Here is a 22,526-nt window from a genome sequence, read left to right on the forward strand (position 1 = left end):
ACTTACGAACGGAGCTCCGTCTGCCATCTTGGATGCGGTTTAGATAGGATTTTTTCTACTTACGAATTTTTAGATAGGGTTGCTTCGACTTACGAATTCCCCCCCCCCCAATGCATTCCTATGGGATTCGACTTACAATTTTTTTCGACTTACAAATGTGTGTTCGGAACGCATTAAATTCGTAAGTAGAGGTACCACTGTACTTGTTATCTCTGCTTTTAAAAATATTTTTCCTGGTAGAGAGAAAGTGTGTAGCTTGTCTTACAAGAAACGTGTGCTTCTTGCTTAAAGCATACATCCCAATGCTCTCAGGTTTAATACTCTTTCTGCTGAAAGCCGCCTGACTTGCAGTAAATGAACAGTCTTTCCTGCTTTTCTATTGTCTCAGGAAATACTCTAAAGTAAATCTTGAGCAGTTTGTTTCCTGCAGCAAAGACTCTTGCAAATTCTTAAGTTTCAGAAATCCATTACTGACTTTGGAAGAAATGCCCAAACCCCAGTACCCGATCTTCACCACCTCTCTCTCTCTCTCTTTGTGTCTTGCTTTACTCTGGGCACATTCAGAGGTATGCTATGGTAATAGTAAATGGCCAGCGAAACAATGTATTAACTGTTAAATGAAGGGTATCACAGGACTTTAGTATAGCTCATTAATAGCGATATATTGTAGAAACACATAACTCTGCAGGCGCTGAACTAAAAAACCTCTTTGGATACTAATGGGGTATTTAGTCACTGCCTTGTATTCTGAGGCTATGGTGGAGCTTTCTGTAACCTGCTCAAGAGCTTATCTGTTGTATACTCTTTTTGTGTGTCAGCTGTTACTCGTGGTTGTGGGCTTTCCATCTTGAATAGCATTGCTTTCCTTGTGGATATATGGAAGGCACAAGAGCTGCCTGTGTCTTCATAGACTACTTCCAATGGCTTTTTGCTACATAATAAGCCGCTGATGTTATGGGAAGCTGGGTATTTCATATTTCTGGATTGACTGATGTTCATAGCTGCCAAGTTATCCCTTTTTTACAGGGATTTTCCCTTATGCTGAATAGGCTTCCTCGCGAGAAAAGGGAAAACTTGGCAGCTATGCTGATGTTAGCAAAAAGATTTCAGCAGCTGGCAATTATTTAGCTCAATGCAAATTTTCTTTCCCCCCCCCCTTCAAGGTTGCCTAGGTGGTGGAGAAATACATATACATGGGACTGGATTCTCTCCAGGAAATACTTCTGTTACCATCTGTGGTGCTGTCTGTGAGATGCTGGATGTCACCCCAACTGATCTGCGATGCTTAGCCCAACCTTTGAATGGTCAGTTCAGCTGTATGGACTGAGAGATGTGCTTAGGGAGAAAATGAATGGGTGGTCAGCAACCTTTTTCAGCCGTGGGCCGGTCCACCCTCTCTCAGACCATGTGGTGGGCTGGGCGATTTTTTTTTTGGGGGGGGGAATGAACGAATTCCTATGCTCCACAAATAACCCAGAGATGCATCTATATATATAGAAGAATCTAAAAAGGGCATGTGTGTTTGTGTCCACGTTTCTCCGAAACTGCTTGTTCAAATTTTGACAAAACGTCACGTGCGAATATGAGAGGAAGCAAAAACCATTTGCGTAGACAGATGTATATATAGATGTCACACCTGGGCCACGTAACCCCCCCCCCCAAACCCCGTGCTCCAGAACTCACAAATCAGACGAAAGTGCATGCTGGGAGCACAGGAGCGGTTGCAAAGCAGCGCCCTCTAGCGACGGCTACAGTGGTACTGCACCTAGGAAAAATTCCATCTCCACAGCATCTCGGCTTGGCTTTCCAGACTTGGCCGAGTGGAGGTGGGGCTCACCTGGGTGGGGGATGGGGGGAGGAGGGGGCGGGATAGCTCATGGGTTGGGACAGGGTGGGGGGAGTCACAGGGATGCACCTCCCTAAACAGAACACGCGTAAAACAGGGGGACTCTGAAGGTCAGGGGAGTCTGAAGGAGGACTCTGAGGCTCCCTTTAACAGACTGAGCCACAGCAACGCGTGGCCGGGCCAGCAAGTTTTAAATAAAAGCACACATTCTACTCATGTAAAAACACAGGCAGGCCCTACAAATAACTCATAGATGCATTTTAAATAAAATAATAATAATAATAATAATGATTATGATAAATTTTTATTCATACCCCGCCCTCCCCAGTCAAAACCGGGCTCAGGGCGGCTGACACAGAAAAATTACAATAAGGCATAAAAGAAAAAAACAATTAATTAAAATACAGGTTAAGATACAATTTAAGATTTAATTTTTTTTAAAAAGCAGCCTCATTTTAAAATAGCCCAGATCAAAAGCACACATTCTAATCATGTAAAAACACGCAGATTCCCAAACCACCCATGGTTTGGGAATCATGCCGGATTGAGAAGGCAATTGGGCTGCATCCGGCCCACGGGCCTTAGGTTGCCAACCTCTGGGGTGGAAGAAAGAAAAGGGAAACGGTTGCTTTTTTGTCTTATGGTTGGTCCTTACCACTGGAGTGTCTGGTTTGCTAATTTGAAAATCTTCTTCATTGCTTCTTAAAATATAATGAATGATAACAATGATAACCTTGTAGTGAGTAGAAGCAAATGAAGAATGATTTTAAAATATGACAGTAAAAGATTTTGTGCAGCATTGGACAGCTATTCAAAGTGTTGGTGCTGACCTTTAAAGCCCTAAATGGCTTCGGTCCAGTATACCTGAAGGAGCGTCTCCACCCCCATCGTTCTGCTTGGACACTGAGGTCCAATGCCGAGGGCCTTCTGGCGGTTCCCTCGCTAAGAGAAGCCAAGTTACAGGGAACCAGGCAGAGGGCCTTCTCGGTAGTGGCACCTGCCCTGAGGAACGCCCTCCCACCAGGTGTCAAAGAGAAAAACAACTACCAGACTTTTAGAAGACATCTGTTTAGGGAAGCTTTTAATGTTTAATAGGTTATTATATGTTCATATTCTGTTGGAAACCGCCCAGAGTGGCTGGGGAAACCCAGCCAGATGGGCGGGGTATAAATAACTAAATAATAATAATAATAATAATAATAATAATAATAATAATAATAACACTTCTCCTCCTCCTCTGCCCTGCTCTGGAGGGTTGGGGAAACTCTCAGAACAGGTTTAGGGCACGTACAGAGAATATACGGGGGAGGAGGGGGGGGGAGAAAGTCCCGTTGTGCAAGCGAAACGCATTCACAGTGCACATACCTCCCTTAGCGCTGCATTTAATTCCTCCCATTTTTGTGTTCTCCCCACATCCTTGGGCAGTGAGAAGTTCACTCACTCAGGTTTGGGTTTCTTTGGTAGGAGGTCCCTGGAGGTTTATGCTGTTTCTTTACAAATGTACAAGTTGGGCATAGGTGGTGGCCCAGCTTAAGCACTCCCAGTGGACAGCCAAATCACACTGCTCCAACATTAGATCTCCAGAGAGAAACAGACATTGCCATGCAGCACTTTTCAGAGCTCAAAACAAGCCTTTTCCCCCTTAGTCTACTGTCAGGAGCAAGTCAGCAGTAACTCAACAAGGTATCAGTGAAATTAACTCTTTATTCAAAGAAACAAAGCAGCTCAGTCCTCGTAGTCAGGACAACTCTTCCCAGTAAGTCTTGCCTCAATGAGGCAGTTGTGAAAACTGTAGGTCCTTGCCTCCCCTCCCCGCTCGAAGGCTTCTACCTGGGTCCTTCCCCAGCAGCACAAAGCTCCTTCATCTTCTCTCTCTTTGCTCTGCCCTCTTCATTCCTCTGTGTGTTCTGGGAGACCAGTGGGGAGGGGAAGACTCCCTGGATTCGTCAGCAGCCTGCCTCATCTCTGTCTCCTGGCCCCTTCCTTTCCTGGACTGCTCTCTGTCAAAGCCTCTTCCTGCTCACTAAGCCTGATCGCCTCTTCAGCTTCCGACATCTTCGCCTCCCAATCTGCTGCCTCTTCTCCCTCTGACCACTTATCGTCATCCCACCACCAGTCCTATTATTTAAGGAAGGGGAGGGATTGGATCCTGTCACCCTTCTTGGGGGCACAGCAGGGTCTGGTTTGGCTTATAATTGGGCTCACAATAGGGCGAGGCATTTTCTAGGTTTCCAGAGGTCACGCCATCACAACGTACCTTTCATCCCTTTGAGAGCCAGTGCGGTGTAGTGGTTAAGAGCAGTAGACTCGTAATCTGGGGAACCGGGTTCACGTCTCTGCTCCTCCACATGCAGCTGCTGGGTGACCTTGGGCTAGTCATACTTCTCTGAAGTCTCTCAGCCCCACCCACCTTAAAGAGTGTTTGTTGTGGGGGGGGGAGGGGAAAGGAGGTTGTTAGCCGCTTTGAGACTCCTTCGGGTAGTGATAAAGCGGGATATCAAATCCAATCTCTCTCTCTCTCTCTCTCTCTCTCTCTCTCTCTCTCTCTCTCTCTCTCTCTCTCTCTCTCTCTTTGAGGGCAGCTATTGGTTTTTTATCTAATATAGGCATTTAATAGAATTAGCTTACTTTTTATCCCAAATAATACTAAACAAAGACTTCACATGCCTTGTTTCACTAATATGAGTTTTGAAACCTGGAAAATATCCTTCATACATTAATTTATAGGATAAAAATGATGGCCTGATTTACCAACCTAGCATCACTTTATAAAAAAGAATTTACCACTAAGAAGATAATTTTAGTTATTTGTAGATAAAAGGCCAGTTACTTACAAAAATAAAATTAACTAAACTACAGTTACTGAAACGTAAAGATGAAGTATTTAATGTTAAAATTGGTTTGTGCACAGGCGAGGGGTTGTTGCTTTTGACTCCTTGCAATACTTTAAATTGCCATTAGATGTCAGCAAATGAACATTTGATTTGACCAAGATCCTTTAGTAATTTGGCTAGGAAAGTTCGGTTAGATTATGTGCTGCTGATGTGGTATAAAGAATTTTCTCATTGTTTCCAGTTGCTTCAGACTAGAGAATGGAAGGGAGTTGTCACTGCTTTTGCAATTGTAATAAAAGACAGCCCATGAGAAAGAGCCTGCGTGTAAATGCATTAATAAAATTTGGCAGCAACAGCTGAGGTTTTCAGCATAAACATCCTATGTTACACAACAGCATAGATCAGGCATCCCCAAACTGCGGCCCTCCAGACTCCCATGATCCCTAGCTAAGAGGACCAGTGGTCAGGGATGATGGGAATTGTAGTCCAAAACATCTGGAGGGCCGAAGTTTGGGGATGCCTGGAATAGATAAGCCAGTTCAGAGAGAGGACCTGGCAGGAACAGGAAATGACTCTGTGCCACAGGTGAGTATGAAGAAAGGGCAATAGTTGTGTACAAGAGAAACTGTTGCGAGAGGTTTTGGGTTTGTTTTGGGGATTTGGCTCCAAAAGGCTTGTACTGTATGGATGTTTGCTTACTGTGAGCAGTTGTAGCAGATTCCTTCATGGCACTGTTATAAGGTCCCAGAGTCTTCAAACTAGGGACTTTGGGAGCAAACCGAATGCATCTTGCCCTGTGTGCCACTGGGGCAGTTCATGGGGCAAAGGAAACCAGCTGTCACTCACACCAGGTGAGGAAGCAAATAGGTGTTGCGTTGCTTTAGGATAGGGTCCAAACAAACGACTTTAAACAGCAAGAAAGGGGGCTTTGCCTGCACATTAGGAAGAACTTCCTGATGGTACCAGCTGATTGACGTGGAACAGGCTGCCTCTGAATATTGATTGCTACAGGTAGAAGCAGGTAGAAGACGGAGAAAGAAAGAGTTTGGTGGAGGAATGGAATGGGCAGGTGTGATGGCCTCCAGCCAATGATATTGGCAATCTAAAGTATAGGAGAAAAATTAAAGTGATGTGGGAAAAAGCAAGTGAAAGATTTTTGGGAGCAGACACTGAAATGCAGCTAAATTAACTGAATGTGATATCAAGGCAGGTGTGGTGGGCTTCGTGCAACTTTCTCCTGAAGTTGCCCCATTCTTACATGCCATCAGAATTCCTTCCTTTCTGTTCCTTTGTGGTTTCAGAACAATGGGAAGAGGAAATAATTCATTTGATAAAAATAAATTGATTTAAAGGACAAAAGATAAAATAAGTTTCCTGGTTGTATGGCTTAGGGAAAAGAAGTTTATCCCTCAGATGTCTGAGAACAAATTCTCTCCAAACACAGCACCTTAAATAGGAGTGTAAAATCTACCAGCAGAGTAGATCTCTCTCCCTCCCCCCCTTCCTCTTCCTCTCCCTCTCTCCCTCTCTCTCTCTCTCTCCCCCACACCCACCCACCCACACCCACACCCATGTCAGAAAGGAATTACTTTCACTTGCTTTCCAGAACAGTAGCTGTATTGATCTGCTGTACAGTGGAACCTCAGTTTATGAACACCTCGGTTTATGAATTTTCGGTTTATGAACGCCGCGGACCCATCTGGAACGGATTAATTCATTTTCCATTACTTTCAATGGGAAAGTTTGCTTCAGTTTATGAACGCTTCAGTTTATGAACAGACTTCCGGAACCAATTACACCCATGCTTCAGTTTATGAACGCTTCAGTTTAAGTACTCCACAGACCCGTCTGGAACGGATTAATCCACTTTCCATTACTTTCAATGGGAAAGTTTGCTTCAGTTTATGAACGCTTACTCCGCGGACTGTCTGGAACGGATTAATTCACTTTCCATTACTTTCAATGGAAAAGTTCGCTTCAGTTTATGAACGCTTCAGTTTATGAACAGACTTCCGGAACCAATTGTGTTCATAAACCGAGGTACCACTGTACTGTCTCTTGCCTCCCACACCCGTATCTGAAACAGCCATGCTGAAAACTGAAACAAGTTGGACTTTATTTCATGTTAGTTAATACAGGATGCTTTTGGATCTGGCTGATTCCATTATCAGCTCTGACCTTGAAGGAGTGCAGAGAGAAAAAAGATTGCCCACCTCTGGTTTATGTGACCTATTAGGAGAGTAGCTAGGGGCAACTGAATGTGTTCCACATACATAGCAAATATGTCCCAGCAGTGAGAGGGGTTTGTGTGGCTATCATAAGAATTTTGGTTCTAGACATGAGCTGATGGTTGGAGCTGCAGTGCTATCAGTTTCATTGGACAAAGCCCATGGCAAACATTTCTCATTCTAGTGAAGTAGGACACCGGATTTGGCAGCGTTTGTAGGACTAGAGCCTGCAAACTAAACAAGGAGAGAACACTTTGCTGTATGCTGATTATGTGATATTGGTGCTGCTCAATTTCCTTTTGCATGAAAATGTATTTTCGACTTAATTTCTTAGGGCTGTCTATGACGTTTTTGTTAGGACTGAGTGAAAATTGAAGAGCTGATTTTTCTTGCAATTTCTTTGCACCAGCAGTTGAAAATGTCTTTTGAAAGTATAGACACGATATCAAATGTCTGGGACTTCAGAAATATATACAGTTGTACCTCGGAAGTTGAACGGAATCCATTCTGGAAGTCCGTTCGACTTACGAAACGTTCGGAAACCAAGGCGTGGCTTCCGATTGGCTGCAGGAAGCCCCGTCTGGTGTTCGGGTTCTAAAGAACGTTTGCAAAGCAGGACACTCACTTCCAGGTTCGTGGCGTCCAGGAGCCAAAACGTTTGACTTGCAAGGTGTTTGTCAACCAAGGGGCGACTGTAGTCCAGTTGAAGTTGTGGTGAAATGCCAGAGCATTTTACTAGCACTTGCTTCTCATCACTGTCACCCGGTTAGTCTTGTAAATGAAATGAGTGAAAGACTGTTGTGTGTGAATGTGACCAGTAGCTAATTTCTGAAAAGTGACTTGAGGGGAAAGTACCCAGAAACATTTTACATGTTGCAGGCTGAGGGTTCACACTTTGTTTATTTTTTTTGGCTACTGCCCTCCTATGGTGTCTTTAACAACAAGTTGACAGAGGTTTGTTAAACTGGTGAACCTTTTCATGACATGGAAATTTTAAGGGCTGTATGGGGGAGAGAAAAATTTCACGTGTTGAAATGTGTGAGCCTGCCACTGTCAAAGACACCTGAGCTAAGGCAGTGAAAAGGAGGAGGAAGGTATGTGGGTTCAAGCAAGGGCGTTGTAAAAAGTTCATGTCAACTTGGCTCAAGTCTTGTGCGTAAGTCAAGGAAGTGGAACAGGTAAGTTGCATTTTGAGTCACTTTTGCAACAGAGCTGCTGGTGAGAGACCCTGCAAGGGCTCTTGCACTCTAAGAGTTGCATGGAGGGTGTGTGACTTTGCTTTCTCTCTCTGCAGTGCTGTGATGGCCTCCCAGAACAGGTATGCCTGGCATCTTTCAGCACCAGACAAAGACATTTGCATTTGCCCAGAGGCTTAAATTTGTACAGTTATTACGAGGGCCAACCCAAATGGCACCAAATAGCAGGCATGCTTTGCTCTTCATCAAGCTGGATGTTAAACACACAGCAGGAGTTGGGAGATGAGGGGAGAGAAATGACAAGGCTTCAACAGTCATACTATTTTGTATTTTTCTCCCTCCCCCCTGCCCCCAACCCCCAACTCCTATTCTGTGTAGCACCCAGCCCAATGAGACCCCATATGGGCCACCTGCATAACCCAGGATTGCAGGGGGTTGGACTAGAATGACCCTCGGGGTCCCTTCCAACTCTATACCTCAAAGACATTCCCTGACTATTGATTTTGGACCTTTTCTCTAATTATGAATATCTGACCAGCTATAATGGATGTACATCTACTAAAACTATTGTGAATATGGCTGTTATCCAAATAGCTGACTTTATGACCTTAGATCGTGGGTAGGCAAACTAAGGTCTGGGGGCCAGATCCGGCCAGATCGCCTTCTAAATCCGGCCCGTGGACGGTCCGGGAATCAGTGTTTTCACATGAGTAGAATGTGTCCTTTTTATTTAAAATGCATCTCTGGGTTATTTGTGGGGCCTGCCTGGTGTTTTTACATGAGTAGAATGTGTGATTTTATTTAAAATGCATCTCTGGGTTATTTGTGGGGCATAGGAATTTGTTCATATTCCTCCCCCCAAATATGGTCCGCCCCCCCACAGGGTCTGAGGGACGGTGGACCGGCCCCCTGCTGGAAAAGTTTGCTGACCACCGCCTTAGATAATCAATGACTGAAGGCTGAAGTTCTTGTTGTGTAGTTCTTTTTTACACTACAGATTTTTAGAAAGCAAAATCCAGTTGTTAAGGCCATAATTTGAAAGGGGGAAGAGAGGCTTCTTTGGCCTTTCTCTTTACACCACCTTCCTACTATTACCTGCAGCAGTTTTTATACCCCTGTGTTGGAAAACAAAGAGTATGTACCAATTGTGATAAAAACAGATGTTGGGGTTGACCTATCTGGATCCATTTCCTCCTCCAAATTGCAGGCTCCATGGCTGCATTTTATTAAACAAAAGTCTAGAAAAAGAATGGTGGAACTGCATGTGAAGTGTAGTTTGTTCATTTTTATTGGATAGGTTTCCATGCTGCCCTTCAGTCCAAGTGATACCCAATGGCAAAATACAGCAAAATCATTCCACCCTGACAAAGCTTTAATGTTAATAGTAACAAAGCTGGGATAAGAAACTAGCCAATGAAAGTGCTTCCTTATTCAAGGCTGGCAACTTTTAACTCGCCTTCCCCCTTGTGCTTTTAGCAGTAGCGTGACAAACCAACTGAGTAGGCTAAACTCCCCCCATCACTTTTTGCAAGGCAAACAGGAGCAAGCCTCACCAAAGGAAAGTGGCAGTACCTATTCTACTATTGATGGTTGGTGATTTCCCTCCCCCTCCTGCTGCTCTCTCTTCTCCAGCATCCATAGCAGTTCTGTGTGGCTTGGCATGCTCTTTGGAAGATAAGGGAGATGATGACTGGAAGCAGCTAGGTGCAGCACTGATCCAGTGTGACATCCAAATCAGAGCAAGGGCTTCTGTTGTGACCGCAGCCACACCGTACCGATACCTTTGTGACGATTCGACATGTTCCTCTTCGCTGCCTCGCAAGGCTTCTGTCAACTCACCTGGCATCCATTTTGCTGGCCTTCTTATCAGGTTAGACATGATCCTTCCGCTTGACAGTGGCTAGGCTCCAGTGCACTGTTTTGTAAGGAGCACTCAAGTTTTGTAGGGATGGGTCACAAACTGGGGAACAGGCATGTCGCTGCACTTGCTAGGCTGAAGATAGCAGAGATCTGCCTGATTGAACGTGAAATCCATTCATTGTTGATATCAAAGCATCTCTTCCTTTGTCTTTTTAAAGCATTATTTGAGTCTGAGGGAAACCAGAAGATCCATCTAGTAAACAGCTTACTTTGTTCCTGCGAGTGTATGTGTGTGTTCTGATTCAAAGCAACATCTGGTGAATGCCACTGGGGGGGGGGATCACGGATTATGAAAAGCAGAAGAACGTTCCCCCCCTTCACTACTTCGAGTCAACAACCTAAGCAATATTCAGAGTGCCCATTCAGTGTTTATTCATCACGTACAGACAACCAGGGTTGCCGTTGGCTTAAGGTCCAGTGTTACTGACGCATGTGAATCATTTGGTACCAATTCCTCCTTGTGGTAACATTGGCCGGGTGTTTGGGGAACTGACTACATTATCGACGGTTGTACACTAGGATTTTTACTAGTTCTAGTCCTGTGTTTTAACAGTTAGAGTTGCCAGGTTGTAAATCAGAGACTCTCATTTTGCCTTCAAATCTACTGCTGAAGTTAGATTTCTGGTAGCTGTTGTAGCTCCTCACCTTTTAAGGGTTCTTCCCTCCCTTGCAACTCACCTGAAATACTGTTCATAACAAGATGGGAGGGAAATGCCAGAAATCAAAGTTACTCGGTGTCCTTATACAGGAGCAGATTTTTTTTAATGTAAAGATGGGCATTTCTGGGTTTCAACTTTGCAAACTTACCGTATTTTTCCGCGTATAACACGCCCCCATGTATAAGACGCCCACTATTTTGTGGGACTCAAAAAGAAAATGGTGGGAGATTGCCAAGAATTGTTAAGCTTTCTTTAGGGGAATTGCCCAGAGTTGTTGAGCTTTTTTGGGGGGGGGAATGCCAAAAATTGCTCACCCCCTCTGAACAGACGCTGACAATTGCATGCTGCCCAATTGCCTCAGTGGTAGCCAATCACCCACGACCCTTCACACAAGCACCAATCCGCTGCCAGATCACCCCGGAGAATCGCCAACTCGTGGCTGCAGCCAATTGTACACCCCCCCCCTCAGCACTACCTGTGTATAACACGAGCCAAGATTTTTAACCTAATTTTTAAATAAAAAACCCTTGTCTAATACACGGGAAAAATACGCTATATGCTAGATATGTGTTGCCAGGCATCGGTTGGAAGCGCAGCAGCAGGGTCATTAAAAAAGCTTGGCAACTCCAGGCCCAGTGGCTGCCTCCTCTCTCCTGCTGCCTCCATGTGTGCAGCAGAGCGATGGCAGCCCCCCTGTAGAGGAGTGCCCTGATAGGGAGCTGTTCTCAGCTCTGCCCAAGAGGGCAGGATAAGCTCCCTCCGCCAGATCTCCTGTAAGTGGTAGCCAGTGGAATGGCCCCAGAGTGGGCCGATACAGGGTGGGGGTGGCCCTGGGGCTCTGGCAGCTTTAGATCCACTGGATTTTGGCAAGCACATTTGTCTTGCAGGGGCAAAAAGAGCAGCACTTCCCTAATTCTGGCCTTTCTGTAACTGTTGAAGATACATGAGGCCTGCTTGGTTTGCACCAGTCACATAATCTGTGGGAGAATTTCCCAAATGTCTGTTTCTGTTTCTCAGGATACTGTTGGGAACACAAGAAGCCCAGTTGGGATGCCAACTGCTTTGCCTAATAGGGCTTCTGTGCATCCCAAGCAACAGCATCTCTGTATCTGTGAGGAAAAAAGTTTTCTCTGCTGAAGGTCTTCTCGCCATGTTAATACCGTTAAAGCAGACAAATCCTGCAAAACCATCACCACCCAGATGGGCAGTTGTGCCACTTTTCTCTCTCCTGTGATGGTCCTGAGGAAAAATGCAGAATTTGGGGGGGGGAATAAACCCCCTCACAAACACAGAGTATTAGGGGGCAAGTAAATCTGAGTTTTTTAAGGCAGCTGAAAGGAATGAAAATGGTTGTTCTGGTAGGTGGAAATAGATACTAAAACTTTAGAAGTTCCCCACCCAAGTGAGCAGCTGTTAGCAAGCGGGCCTAATTAAGAGCACCCCTTTGCTATTTCCATTATTATTACTTTTCCCCACCCCATCTCCCACTTCCCAATGAGAGAAGAGATTTCCGGGGGTGGGGTGGGGGCTGTTAAACTAACTGGCACATATATCGAATCTGCTTAGCCTGGGCTGTTAAGTAAGTTTAATTAATTTACTAAGTTAATGTTCCAGTGCTAGCAAGAAAGCATCATTGCTATCAGCTGGGTAGCAGGAATTGGAACCCTAAATGAGCTCATTTTTTCACAGTTGGAATTAGGGACCAGTTAGCCAGTTGTGTGGTTTTTCCAATTTCTGCGCTTGCCCTAAGGGAGTTGCAAGTTATTCATTCCCCAGGATTAAGTGTGAGTAAGAGAGGGAAAGGAGACAAGCGCTACCTGGGGTTCGCTGCCATTTTTGACTCAAGCAGTGTCTGTTTTCTTTAGTTGCCTGTTCTTGTGTTTACTCCGTCCTGGAACTGAATCTGTACATACATGTTGATCGGCACCACTGAAAAACATTTCCTATGTGTATTTTTGTGGAGAGGGTTTGTAGATAAAGGGGGTGGGGAGGCAAAACAAATAAACAATAAAAGAATGGAAACAAAATTACAGAAATTTGCACAAAGTTTGACAAATGGTGGCCTGCAGTTGCCACAAGCTAATGGCTTGCGATGATTAATAAGAGTAAAAATAATTGCATTTCATTAAGATTGATGACACCCCATTTAACCTCCCTTCCCGTTTCAGCCCTAAAGTGGAAAGAGATGAAGTTCTCATCTATAATAGCTCCTGTAACATTACCATGGAAACTGAGGCAGAGATGGAGTGTGAGGAACCTAATCAGCCAATTACCGCCAAGATTACTGAGATATGGAAAGAGCGGGGCCAGAACACTCAGGTATAATCAAATCTTTTTTATAGACTGATTCAAACAGCTTAAAATTAAATTTGTAATATTGTGTACATTTAAGAGGGGAAAAAAACAGTTTAGGCCAGGCACAGGCAATATATAATTTTAACCGCTATCCAACTTTGAATAGCATTTCTAAAGCACAGCAGTGGAAACGATGGTTAGTCATATGGTTTATCAAATATGAATGAGACCTGCCCTATTTCTTTTAATTGCCCTTTATAGCTTATTGTTATCTTTTTTATTTTTGCAAAGCCTTTTCTTATAAATGCAAGCACTCTTCCTAATTCGATACTTCTTCCTGTCTCTGTTGCTCAAATCAGAGATCCTGATCACAGATTATTGTGGGGCCTTTTCTGAGCCATTATGGAAACTTATCATTCTTTACGGGCTGCTCACCAGTTGAAAAAGGCAGATGACAATGCTTCTCTTTATGGCTATGTTGGGGTAGCTAGGCAGACTTCTGCCACATTTATTTCTTGAGAGAGAATGACAGTTACAATTCTAGAGCACTCTGTTTTGGTACTGCCCCACACTGGAACCCAAATCAATTTGAAAAGATCATCATTTGATACATAGATAGATAGATAGATAGATAAGTTGGTTTTGTGTCCCTGCATGCTCTGAGAAGCACAGATAACTTATCTCTCTCAGCCTCTCCTTCTTTGCCTTCCCTTGTTCTCCCAGAGATGGTAGCTGCCCAGACAATCACTCGTAGCTGAGTAAGATTGCCTTCCATGAATATGGTCTTAACAGTGTGTCCATATGGCTCTACATTCCGTGTGGGGCAGTGTGAATGCTTTTTTTATTTAAAAAATTATCTTACAAAAAACAACAACCCTGCAGTTGGTTTTAAACTCATTGCTGGCCTTTACTGATTTTCTTTTATACAGTATGTCACTATTTTAATAGGAAATATGCAAGTAAATAGTTGTGCTAGCGCAAGGATTAGTGCTAGCGCAACAGGATCCCTCCTCCTTCTTCAAGACATGCCCTGCAAAGTTCCCAGATCTGCTCTGGGGGTTGGGGGGGGGGGAACCCCAGGTCAGATTGAGAGGGGAGGGGGGGAATGTTCCATTATGCAAGAAGAAATCCTTGCTCTAATGGAATGTTCCCTTTAGTGCTACATTGGATGCAGACAATTATGTTACATGTCTACTATTTCTGTAAATTGCCTTGAACAATATGAAAAGGGTAGGGTATAACTATTTTAAATAAACACACAAGCAGAAGTAACTGAGCAATCTCTCTTCCCGGTAGTGATAGTTTCTTAAAGAGTCTTGTTTGGAAGAATGTTCAGATTCTCCCCATCATCATGGGCTGGTTCATAGGTCATAGAATAGATAATAGAATTGTAGAGTCGGAAGAGACCCTGAGGATCATTTAGTCCAACCCCCTGCAATGCAGGAATATGCAATTGTCCCATACAGGGATTGAACCTGCAACCTTGGGATTATCAGCACCTCTAACCAACTAAGCTATCCAGGCATTCACAACTTGTTGAATGTAGCATCAAATGCATGTGTGAATGAGCTATCAAAGATTAATCACTGCCCCCCCAAAAAACTTTCCCCATTTCCAGGCCACCAATACTTTTCTGGGTTATCTTGCACCATCTGCATGTCAAATAATTTGGAGACAATTTAGGAGTTCTGTATTTTGCAGAGTTATATTACCAGTCTGCATAGCTCCCTTTTGTATATCTACTCAATACTGTTAACTCTGTAACAGAAGAAACATAATTTCTGGATGGGCTCTTGGAGAGATTATTCCTAAATCATACCCCAGAACCTGGTTGATTTGCACCATGAGTTTCCTGATCATAAAATCTGCTTTAGGCTGGTCCTTTCTGTTCATAGAAGCAAGCTCTCTTCTGTCCATGGTGCTGCCTAGCGACTAGGCCACCTAAGTGACTGCCTTGTGCGTATTTGTGGCTTAAAGAAACTTCTGTTTGCTAACTGAAACCCAAGTAGCATGTATGTGAATATGTATGGGGGAAGGGGCAGGTCAGATAAAAGGTTTCCATTTTAGTTGACAGCCCCCTGCTAAGATTTATGACACCATGCGGTATATGCATGCTTCTTTGTAGAGGCTTAAATCATGTCATGCAAACTGGCCTTACCTTTCCACTGGAAATAATGGTACCAGTCAGAGAAATGCATTAATGGCATCTTGTACATTGGGTTGCAATAATGGTGCTATTAGCAAGAGGTGCAAAATGTCAGGGAAGTAATGGGACATCACCTTTTCCCTTGCACACTGGACTCCAAGGATTTAATGCACCTCCACATATATTGAGGATGAAGCTCTGTATTATCAATAGGCACTTAACCTTCTTGGCTTAAAAGAAAATAATTAATTCAGTTGAAAAATTGATCTCTACTTGATGATTCTGGGATGTCAAAGTGTGAAACAAATGCTCTCCTGAAACTATTGCCTTGTCACCGAGTAAAAAAAACACCCTGAAAACTATTTTGTGCATGGGAAGTTTAGAGATACATTGCTGTGAACATTTCCATCTCTCCTCCTTCAAAATATTTAATTCATTTATGTAAGTGCTGGGAATGCTGAGTATTCTTTAGTGTTAAAGTACCTAGCGGGCAGGCTGTGGTTAGTGTACATGTTAAAGTGTGTACACTTAAAAATAAAAGGTAAAGGTAAAGGGGCCCCTGACCATTAGGTCCAGTCGTGACCAACTCTGGGGTTGCGCGCCCATCTCGCATTATTGGCCGAGGGAGCTGGCGTACAGCTTCCAGGTCATGTGGCCAGCATGACAAAGCCACTTCTGGCGAACCAGAGCAGCACACGGAAACGCCGTTTACCTTCCCGCTGTAGCGGTTCCTATTTATCTACTTGCACTTTGACGTGCTTTCGAACTGCTAGGTTGGCAGGAGCTGGGACCGAGCAACGGGAGCTCACCCCGTCGCAGGGATTCGAACCGCCAACCTTCTGATCAGCAAGCCCTAGGTTCTGTGGTTTAACACACAGTGCCACCTGGGTCCCATACACTTAAAAATAATCAGACATTATTGTAATATTAAAGAATAAGCACACAAATCTATTATTAAAGCACAAATAGGAGGTGGTTTGTTCTTCTGGAGTGGATGCTAGTTTGCCGCAAAGGTTTAGCACTGAAACCCTGCCCTCACATTGAGCTGGACGATTAATTGTGTTCGCATCGTCCTCCTGGCTCTGCACTCCATTCTGACCAGGCAAAGTATACCCATGCGAGGGGATATGAGTCACGAAGGAAATAGACATGTGCATGTTTAGAACTCATTGACAAATTGGTGGCACATTGAAAAGCTCGTTGGACTTGTATGATCTGCATTGTAGCATGATGGCAAAAGCTTGATTTGAACAATAACAATAAATGTTTAGATACGGATTTCTGGAAACACTTTACTTTTGATAGGATGTCTCTTGGCAGGTATTGTGGCATGAAGAGGGACTTTTATGTCAGACGGCTTAGATGGGATTTGGACCATCTCGTGCTAAAAGTGAAAATATAGTGTAGTGTAAAGTGAAAATATAGTGAGAGATGGATGAGACTTGGATGAAATGGAGTTGGCAGTGTTGAGAGCAGTGGAAGAGAAGAGTGGAAGCCCCATAGGTTGTGGGCTGCTGCTGGCTGTATTGCCAATGTGTGAGGAAACATGAATGAAGGAAGAACTCTCTGATAGTAAGAGCTGTTTGACAGTGGAAGGGCCTCTGGGGTGGAGGACTCTTCTTCCTTGGAGGTTTTCATTACATGGGTTTGGACTAGGTGACACTTAGGGTCCCTTCCAACTCTACAGTTCTATGATTTTATGAAGTGTGATTCTAATGTTCTATTTTCTGATTTTTTAAAACCTACATTTTAAATTTTGTTTGCTGCATGTTTAGTTTTTTTTAGTAAGCTGCTTGATGCATGTTGTGAAAACTTAGTCAGCTGGACCTCAAATATTCAGTCTTTTATTGATGATCTTTGAGAGCCAGTAGAGTGAAGAAGAGAATAGTAAAACAAATGGAGGAATACGGTCAGGAAAATATGCAGAACAGATAATTACAAAAAGAGAGAGCAAAGTTTAGGAAAAGAAACCCACTTCCTGAGCATTCATTGTTTGGTCTTTTCCCGTTATCTGCGTGCAGACTCTTGTGACGCACTCTTATCGGAATCAATTTAACATTGATTTTGGCTTCGGGACATATCTTCCCAGATCTGATGATTTCCAAAAGCCAGCTCTTTTCCTTCTCCCCCTAAGTGTTCCTAAAAATATTTTCCTGTTTCCAAGTTTAGAAAGTGACCTTCCCTTAGGGCAGGAAGGGACAAATTAGTAACTTGCCTTTTTAGGCGTACGTCCTAATGAGTCAAATAGTCAAATAGTCAAATAGGGATTTCCATAACATTGTCTGCATTAAGATGCTCACACTTCACTTGCAGACTTAGCTTTGTGTTTGTGCATCTTAATGTGAAAGAGATGGGGAACACAAGCACTTGGGTTTTCCCATTCTGTCTGCTCCTGTGTCACATATGAATCTCTCTTCCAAGTTGCTTTTCTCCTTCTGCATTTATTTATTCTAATACATTTATACCCTGTTTTCACATCATGTCTCAAATAGCTTACCAAAAAACAAAGCATGCAGCATACAAAATTTAAAATGTAGGGGTTTTTTATTTTAAAAAATCAGAAAATAGAACGTTAGTATAGCATTCATGGTGCAAAGCCCCCCCCCCCCGAAATAAAACTGCCTTTGCCAGATGATCTCAGTGATTGACTTGAGGCATATGTGGTGGGGTAGTTGTGTGGCAATGTCCCTCCCTCCCCAGGAAATAAGACGCAAGACACAGTGAATTAATTTTAAGTGGGTGAAAAGGCCACAACTTTATTGGTTACGAATGTTGAGCGGTATTGGCTTAGGCATTGGACCCTAACCGACTATATCCGACTGTAACCCGTGTGTTACAGTCTGGGAGAAATTAACCACCAGAAAGGAACCCAATGATGTACATCTACTGAGACACCTCCTGTGGCCACCGTTGGGGGGTGCCATAAGGCCCTGACCTCTGTAGGCTCAGGACAAAGCTACCGCCCCCGGAACCCCTTTAACGGGATTAAATCTCCAATTTCGGGCAGAGGATGACGTAATCTGCCCCCTTCTTTATTTATGCAAATTTCCAATGCCTAACCGCCAAACCCAGTTGTGATGAATTGCTATGAGGTAGGCGAAAAAACCAGTTTGGCTAGTCCAAGTGGAAAAAGTCCTACCAGGCCAACCGGGGCGACCAACCAATGTCCATAGCAGCGTCGGCCTAACCTGCCTGACCTGCCTAGCCTAAAGGACGGGTGGGTGGGTGATCTGATCGCGCTGGGTAGCCGGGGTGAAAGAGGCTGAGTCCCCGCCTCCATCTCCGTTTAAAAGAGGGGAATCCCCGCCCCCCGGCTGACCCGATTGGCCAGCCCGGGTATGACGGAGGCGGGAACTCCCCCCTCGCGAGGGGGCTGATCTCTCAGCCCCCATCGTGAGATCTCAGTCGGGCCAAGCCCACAACACCACCTCCATGTAATCCGGAAGTGGTTTTATCCTAGGCCTAAGTTTTTCAGGGCTTTGGACACTGGTACAGGAAGGCCTTGTTATTTCCTGCCAGTGGGAGCTGCCTGGTTGCTGTTGACCCATGACAGGGCCTATTCAGTGGTGGTTCCCCATGTTTGGAATACCCCCCCTCCCCCAGTGAGGTGCTTCTGTCTCTATCATGATTGACTTTTAGGAGGAATGGGAAAATATTCCTGTTTACCCAGGCATCCACCGTTTCTGGAAGCTCTCACTGGATGAGAAAGTGTTTTTAGAATGCTTTATTTTTTTGATTTTTGTTTGTTTTTTTGCTGCGGATGTGTTTGCTGCCCTGGGATCCTTTGGGAGAAAAGGCTGAATATAAATTAAATAAACAGCACTTGATGGACAATGCCAAAACGGCTAAAATGACCGGAAGAATCCGAAATCAGAAAGACCAAAATTTTAATAAAGAATGGGGGAAATTTATAACTTATCTTAAAGACTATTGTAAACAGTTAAAATCATTAGTAGGATTGGAATACCACTTGCAGTTTAATGGTGAATTTTGGATATAATGGAGATGTAAAAGATTTGGATCATCATAAAAGATGCAGGAGGAAATGATTAATAATAATTGGACCCACAAAGGGGAGGATGGAGGTCCAGGAGATTCCTTGGAATCTTGTTTTTATGATCTAGGTTCAATATATGACTGTAAAATTTTAATCTGGAAAACCAAATAAACTAGCAGGAGACTAGCAGTGCCTCTTGTTCAGCGAGAGGCCACTGTAGAGGTGGCCTGTGGCAGCAGCAGCGGGCAAGGCATTCTTTGGAAGCCGGATCTGCAGCTCCTGCCTCCCGAGGCAGTCACCCCTCCTTGCCTCATGGGTGGGCTGGCCCTGTAAGTAGCTAATAATAATAATTTATTATTTATACCCCGCCCATCTGGCCGGGTCTCCCCAGCCACTCTGGGCGGCTTCCAACAGAAGAATAAAACACAATAATCTATTAAACATTAAAAGCCTCCCTGAACAGGGCTGCCTTCAGATGTCTTCTAAAAGTCTGGTAGTCGTTTTCCTTTTTAACATCTGTTGGGAGGGCGTTCCACAGGGCAGGCGCCACCACCAAGAAGGCCCTCTGCCTAGTTCCCTGCAACTTGGCTTCTCGCAACGAGGGAACCGCCAGAAGGCCCTTGGTGCTGGACCTCAGTGTCCGGGCAGAATGATGTAGCTGCCGTACAGTCACTATTTTCCAGCTCCATCTACCATGGTGAAGTTAATATAGAGAACTATGTGCACTGCCTTGAGCATCTAAGTCCACTATTAGGATATGTGGTGATGATCATGCATGAATGAATTTATTTGTGTAAGACAGAACCTCTTAGTATTCCTTTTGGAATCCACTGCATGTGCAACGTAGCCTGTGATTAACCTGGGGAGTCTGCTTCTGTAAATAATGCAGTTCAACCTTTTTAGAAACGAAGATGCTGGTGGCTTATTAGCTGATGGCTAAATGCTACTCTGAATACGGGGCTGGGGAAGCCCAGAGGAATAACCTGTCCACTTATACCTCTGATATCTAATGAAATGTCAACCACCGAGACACTGGTGGGGTAAACATGCTGATGGGGGTAAACATCTCAATACGAGATGCTGATGTTCTCTCTGGGCTTATGGGAGGTTTCGACCAAGCTTGGATGTCTTTGAACCTATTATGCTTAGTGAGCCGGCAGATTATTATTCCAGATCACTAGACCAGACCTAATCATCATGCAAGCATGCTGTTTTAACAATGTTTTCCTTGTACAGATTTTTCTTACTCCCCTGGCACCATAGGTGGTATGAATACATCTTTTAGGGCAGATGCCATGTATGTGAAGCCCAAAGGTGGGAAAACCGAGCTGGTGGAGCATCGGATCTGTGACAATCCAGTCTCTTGAGCGATTACCATTATGGAACACACAGGCTGATAACTCTAACCATTCCATTCCATGGTGCTGTACTGAATCTACTTCTGCCTAACAGAGCAACCCCAACTATGGAAAGCGGGCATAACTTACCCCTATTCCATATTCTGTTCAGGAGGCATTTGTCTTACATGTGAGGGGAAGAGAGTATAGAGAACCGCCCCCTCTCATCAGGAGCAGCTCCTCCCCAAGCAGCGATGGAAGCGCGGGCTCTGAAGAGGCTAGTCAGGAAACAGAGAGAGAGTGCCAGGTCTCTGGCAGCATGGGAGAGCCCCGGCTCCACAGGCGGAAAGAGAGAGAAGGAGAAAGGGGGGAAAGGGAAAGCACGGAGCGTAGACCTTTCCCCCCGGTTCCGGAATTACGGAGGAGGAGAAAGGGGAGGAGATTCACTGTCCCAAGGCTATTATGTTGGAGGAAGTCACGCCGGGGGGGCAGTGGCGGATTCTGGATCGGAATGAGCAGACATGTTTCCAACACCTCTCTACACTGTAAATAGAGTGCACCAATAAAGACTGTTAAAAGACAAGCATGTGGAGAGCCGTTACTCTAGAGTAGCCGCAACAACCTCTGACATTACACCACCCTTTTTGTGAGCTAAGTTGGCCATGGGCGCAAGTCTCTCTTTGCCCTGTTGCGTGTTAAGATCCCAAGACCTCCCCCAATAAAGAAAGACACAATTGACACAGAATTTCTTCTCAGTTGTCTTTCAAAATTATATTAAATGACCTCCCACCCCAGGAGAACAGTAAGTCCTGTGTGATTAGTGTGTAGCCGATGCTGCAGCAGCAGCAACAACAACTGAAAGTCCAAGTTTAAGTGCAGATGTTATCTTTACGAACAAATGTGCCTTCTGCAAGGTTGTTAAGCTGCGAAGAGAGAGCCAACATGGCTGCCACTGTTACCACAGGCAATGCGAAGAGATAAATGGTTGACCCTGGCCCGTGTCAGGCTAGGATTGATGCCACTATCAGCTCTTGTGCCTTTCCAATGATTTTTTTTTATAAAAAAAACTCTGATAGAGTGTGTTATCTAGTTACTGCCACGAGGGCAATAGCCTGGGGTAGGGGAAGGGGAAAGAGAGGGGGCGGGGAGAAAGGTCATTCTAAGAGGACAATCTTTGTCAGATTAAATGAGAAAAGGGACCTTGCTTTTAAAAAGGAAGTCGGGAAGCAAGTAAATAAATAAATAAATAAACAATGAAAGTAGCTCTGAGTTGTAAGGGAAGGATAAGCAAAATTGCCAGCGCTTTCTCTCTGTCTCACCAGGTTAGGCTTGGGGCAGATACGGGAGTCCTGGTTGTAGCTGTCGTATGAGAGAGAGATTTTGAATCATGCTGCACGTGCTTTAAGTCCTGTGACTTTGAAAACGTTTTCGCTCAGTATGCTCAGAATCAGAATGAATTTGCTTGCCCTTCTTGCAAGGGGAGGTGGGGAACAGAAGGAAAGTTAGGATCCGAGTTCTTGTATTTTAACCATTTTTTTTAAATGTATGCTGCCCAGAGACCTTTGGTTATGGAGCAGCCTTGATAGACCATAAAATATTAATTAATGAACAAATAATGACAACTCCAAAGTGAATTAAAGCTGTGTCAAGCAGATTTAACATAAAACTCCCTCTGTCCCCTGTGATATGGAAAGCTTCAGCCATTGTTTTCTGCTGACAATCATTGGGAGTTTGGACGTAAAGTTCAGGCAGGCATGTCGGCAAAGGTTGCCATATGCTAAGCCTTGGGCAAAAATGGGGAACTGTGTACTAGGCGCTGATAGCTGTATTGTTCCTTTTTAATTTGCTGCCGTCAGATAATTGATAAGACATCATGGATTGATTGATGTACATCAACTCCAAATTATTATTATTATTTGCATTCATCCACTACCTTAGGTGTTTAAAGTATAAAGGGGGAGGGTCACCTGGTGCCACCCACCTCTGGCCTCGCAGGTATTGCCTGACCATTGCAACCAAAATATCACTTAATGGAAGCCTAAAAGGACAATTAGGGACCCAGGTGGCG

At 44.3% G+C, this 22,526-nt stretch overlaps 1 protein-coding gene across 4 annotated transcripts in view; it reads left to right on the top strand.

Moving 5' to 3' along the window:
- PKHD1 (PKHD1 ciliary IPT domain containing fibrocystin/polyductin) overlaps positions 1–22,526 on the top strand; it is a 248,505-nt gene that overhangs the window by 52,548 nt on the left and 173,431 nt on the right. For all 4 annotated transcript variants that reach the window (XM_060272305.1, XM_035110412.2, XM_060272303.1 and 1 more), the window contains 3 exons: positions 1,164–1,304; positions 9,737–9,974; positions 12,852–13,002. In XM_060272305.1, the coding sequence (XP_060128288.1) occupies positions 1,164–1,304; positions 9,737–9,974; positions 12,852–13,002 (530 nt within the window). The remainder of the gene's footprint in view (positions 1–1,163; positions 1,305–9,736; positions 9,975–12,851; positions 13,003–22,526) is intronic.

The sequence above is a fragment of the Zootoca vivipara genome, chromosome 3 (assembly GCF_963506605.1).
Source record: "Zootoca vivipara chromosome 3, rZooViv1.1, whole genome shotgun sequence".
Lineage (NCBI taxonomy): Eukaryota > Metazoa > Chordata > Lepidosauria > Squamata > Lacertidae > Zootoca > Zootoca vivipara.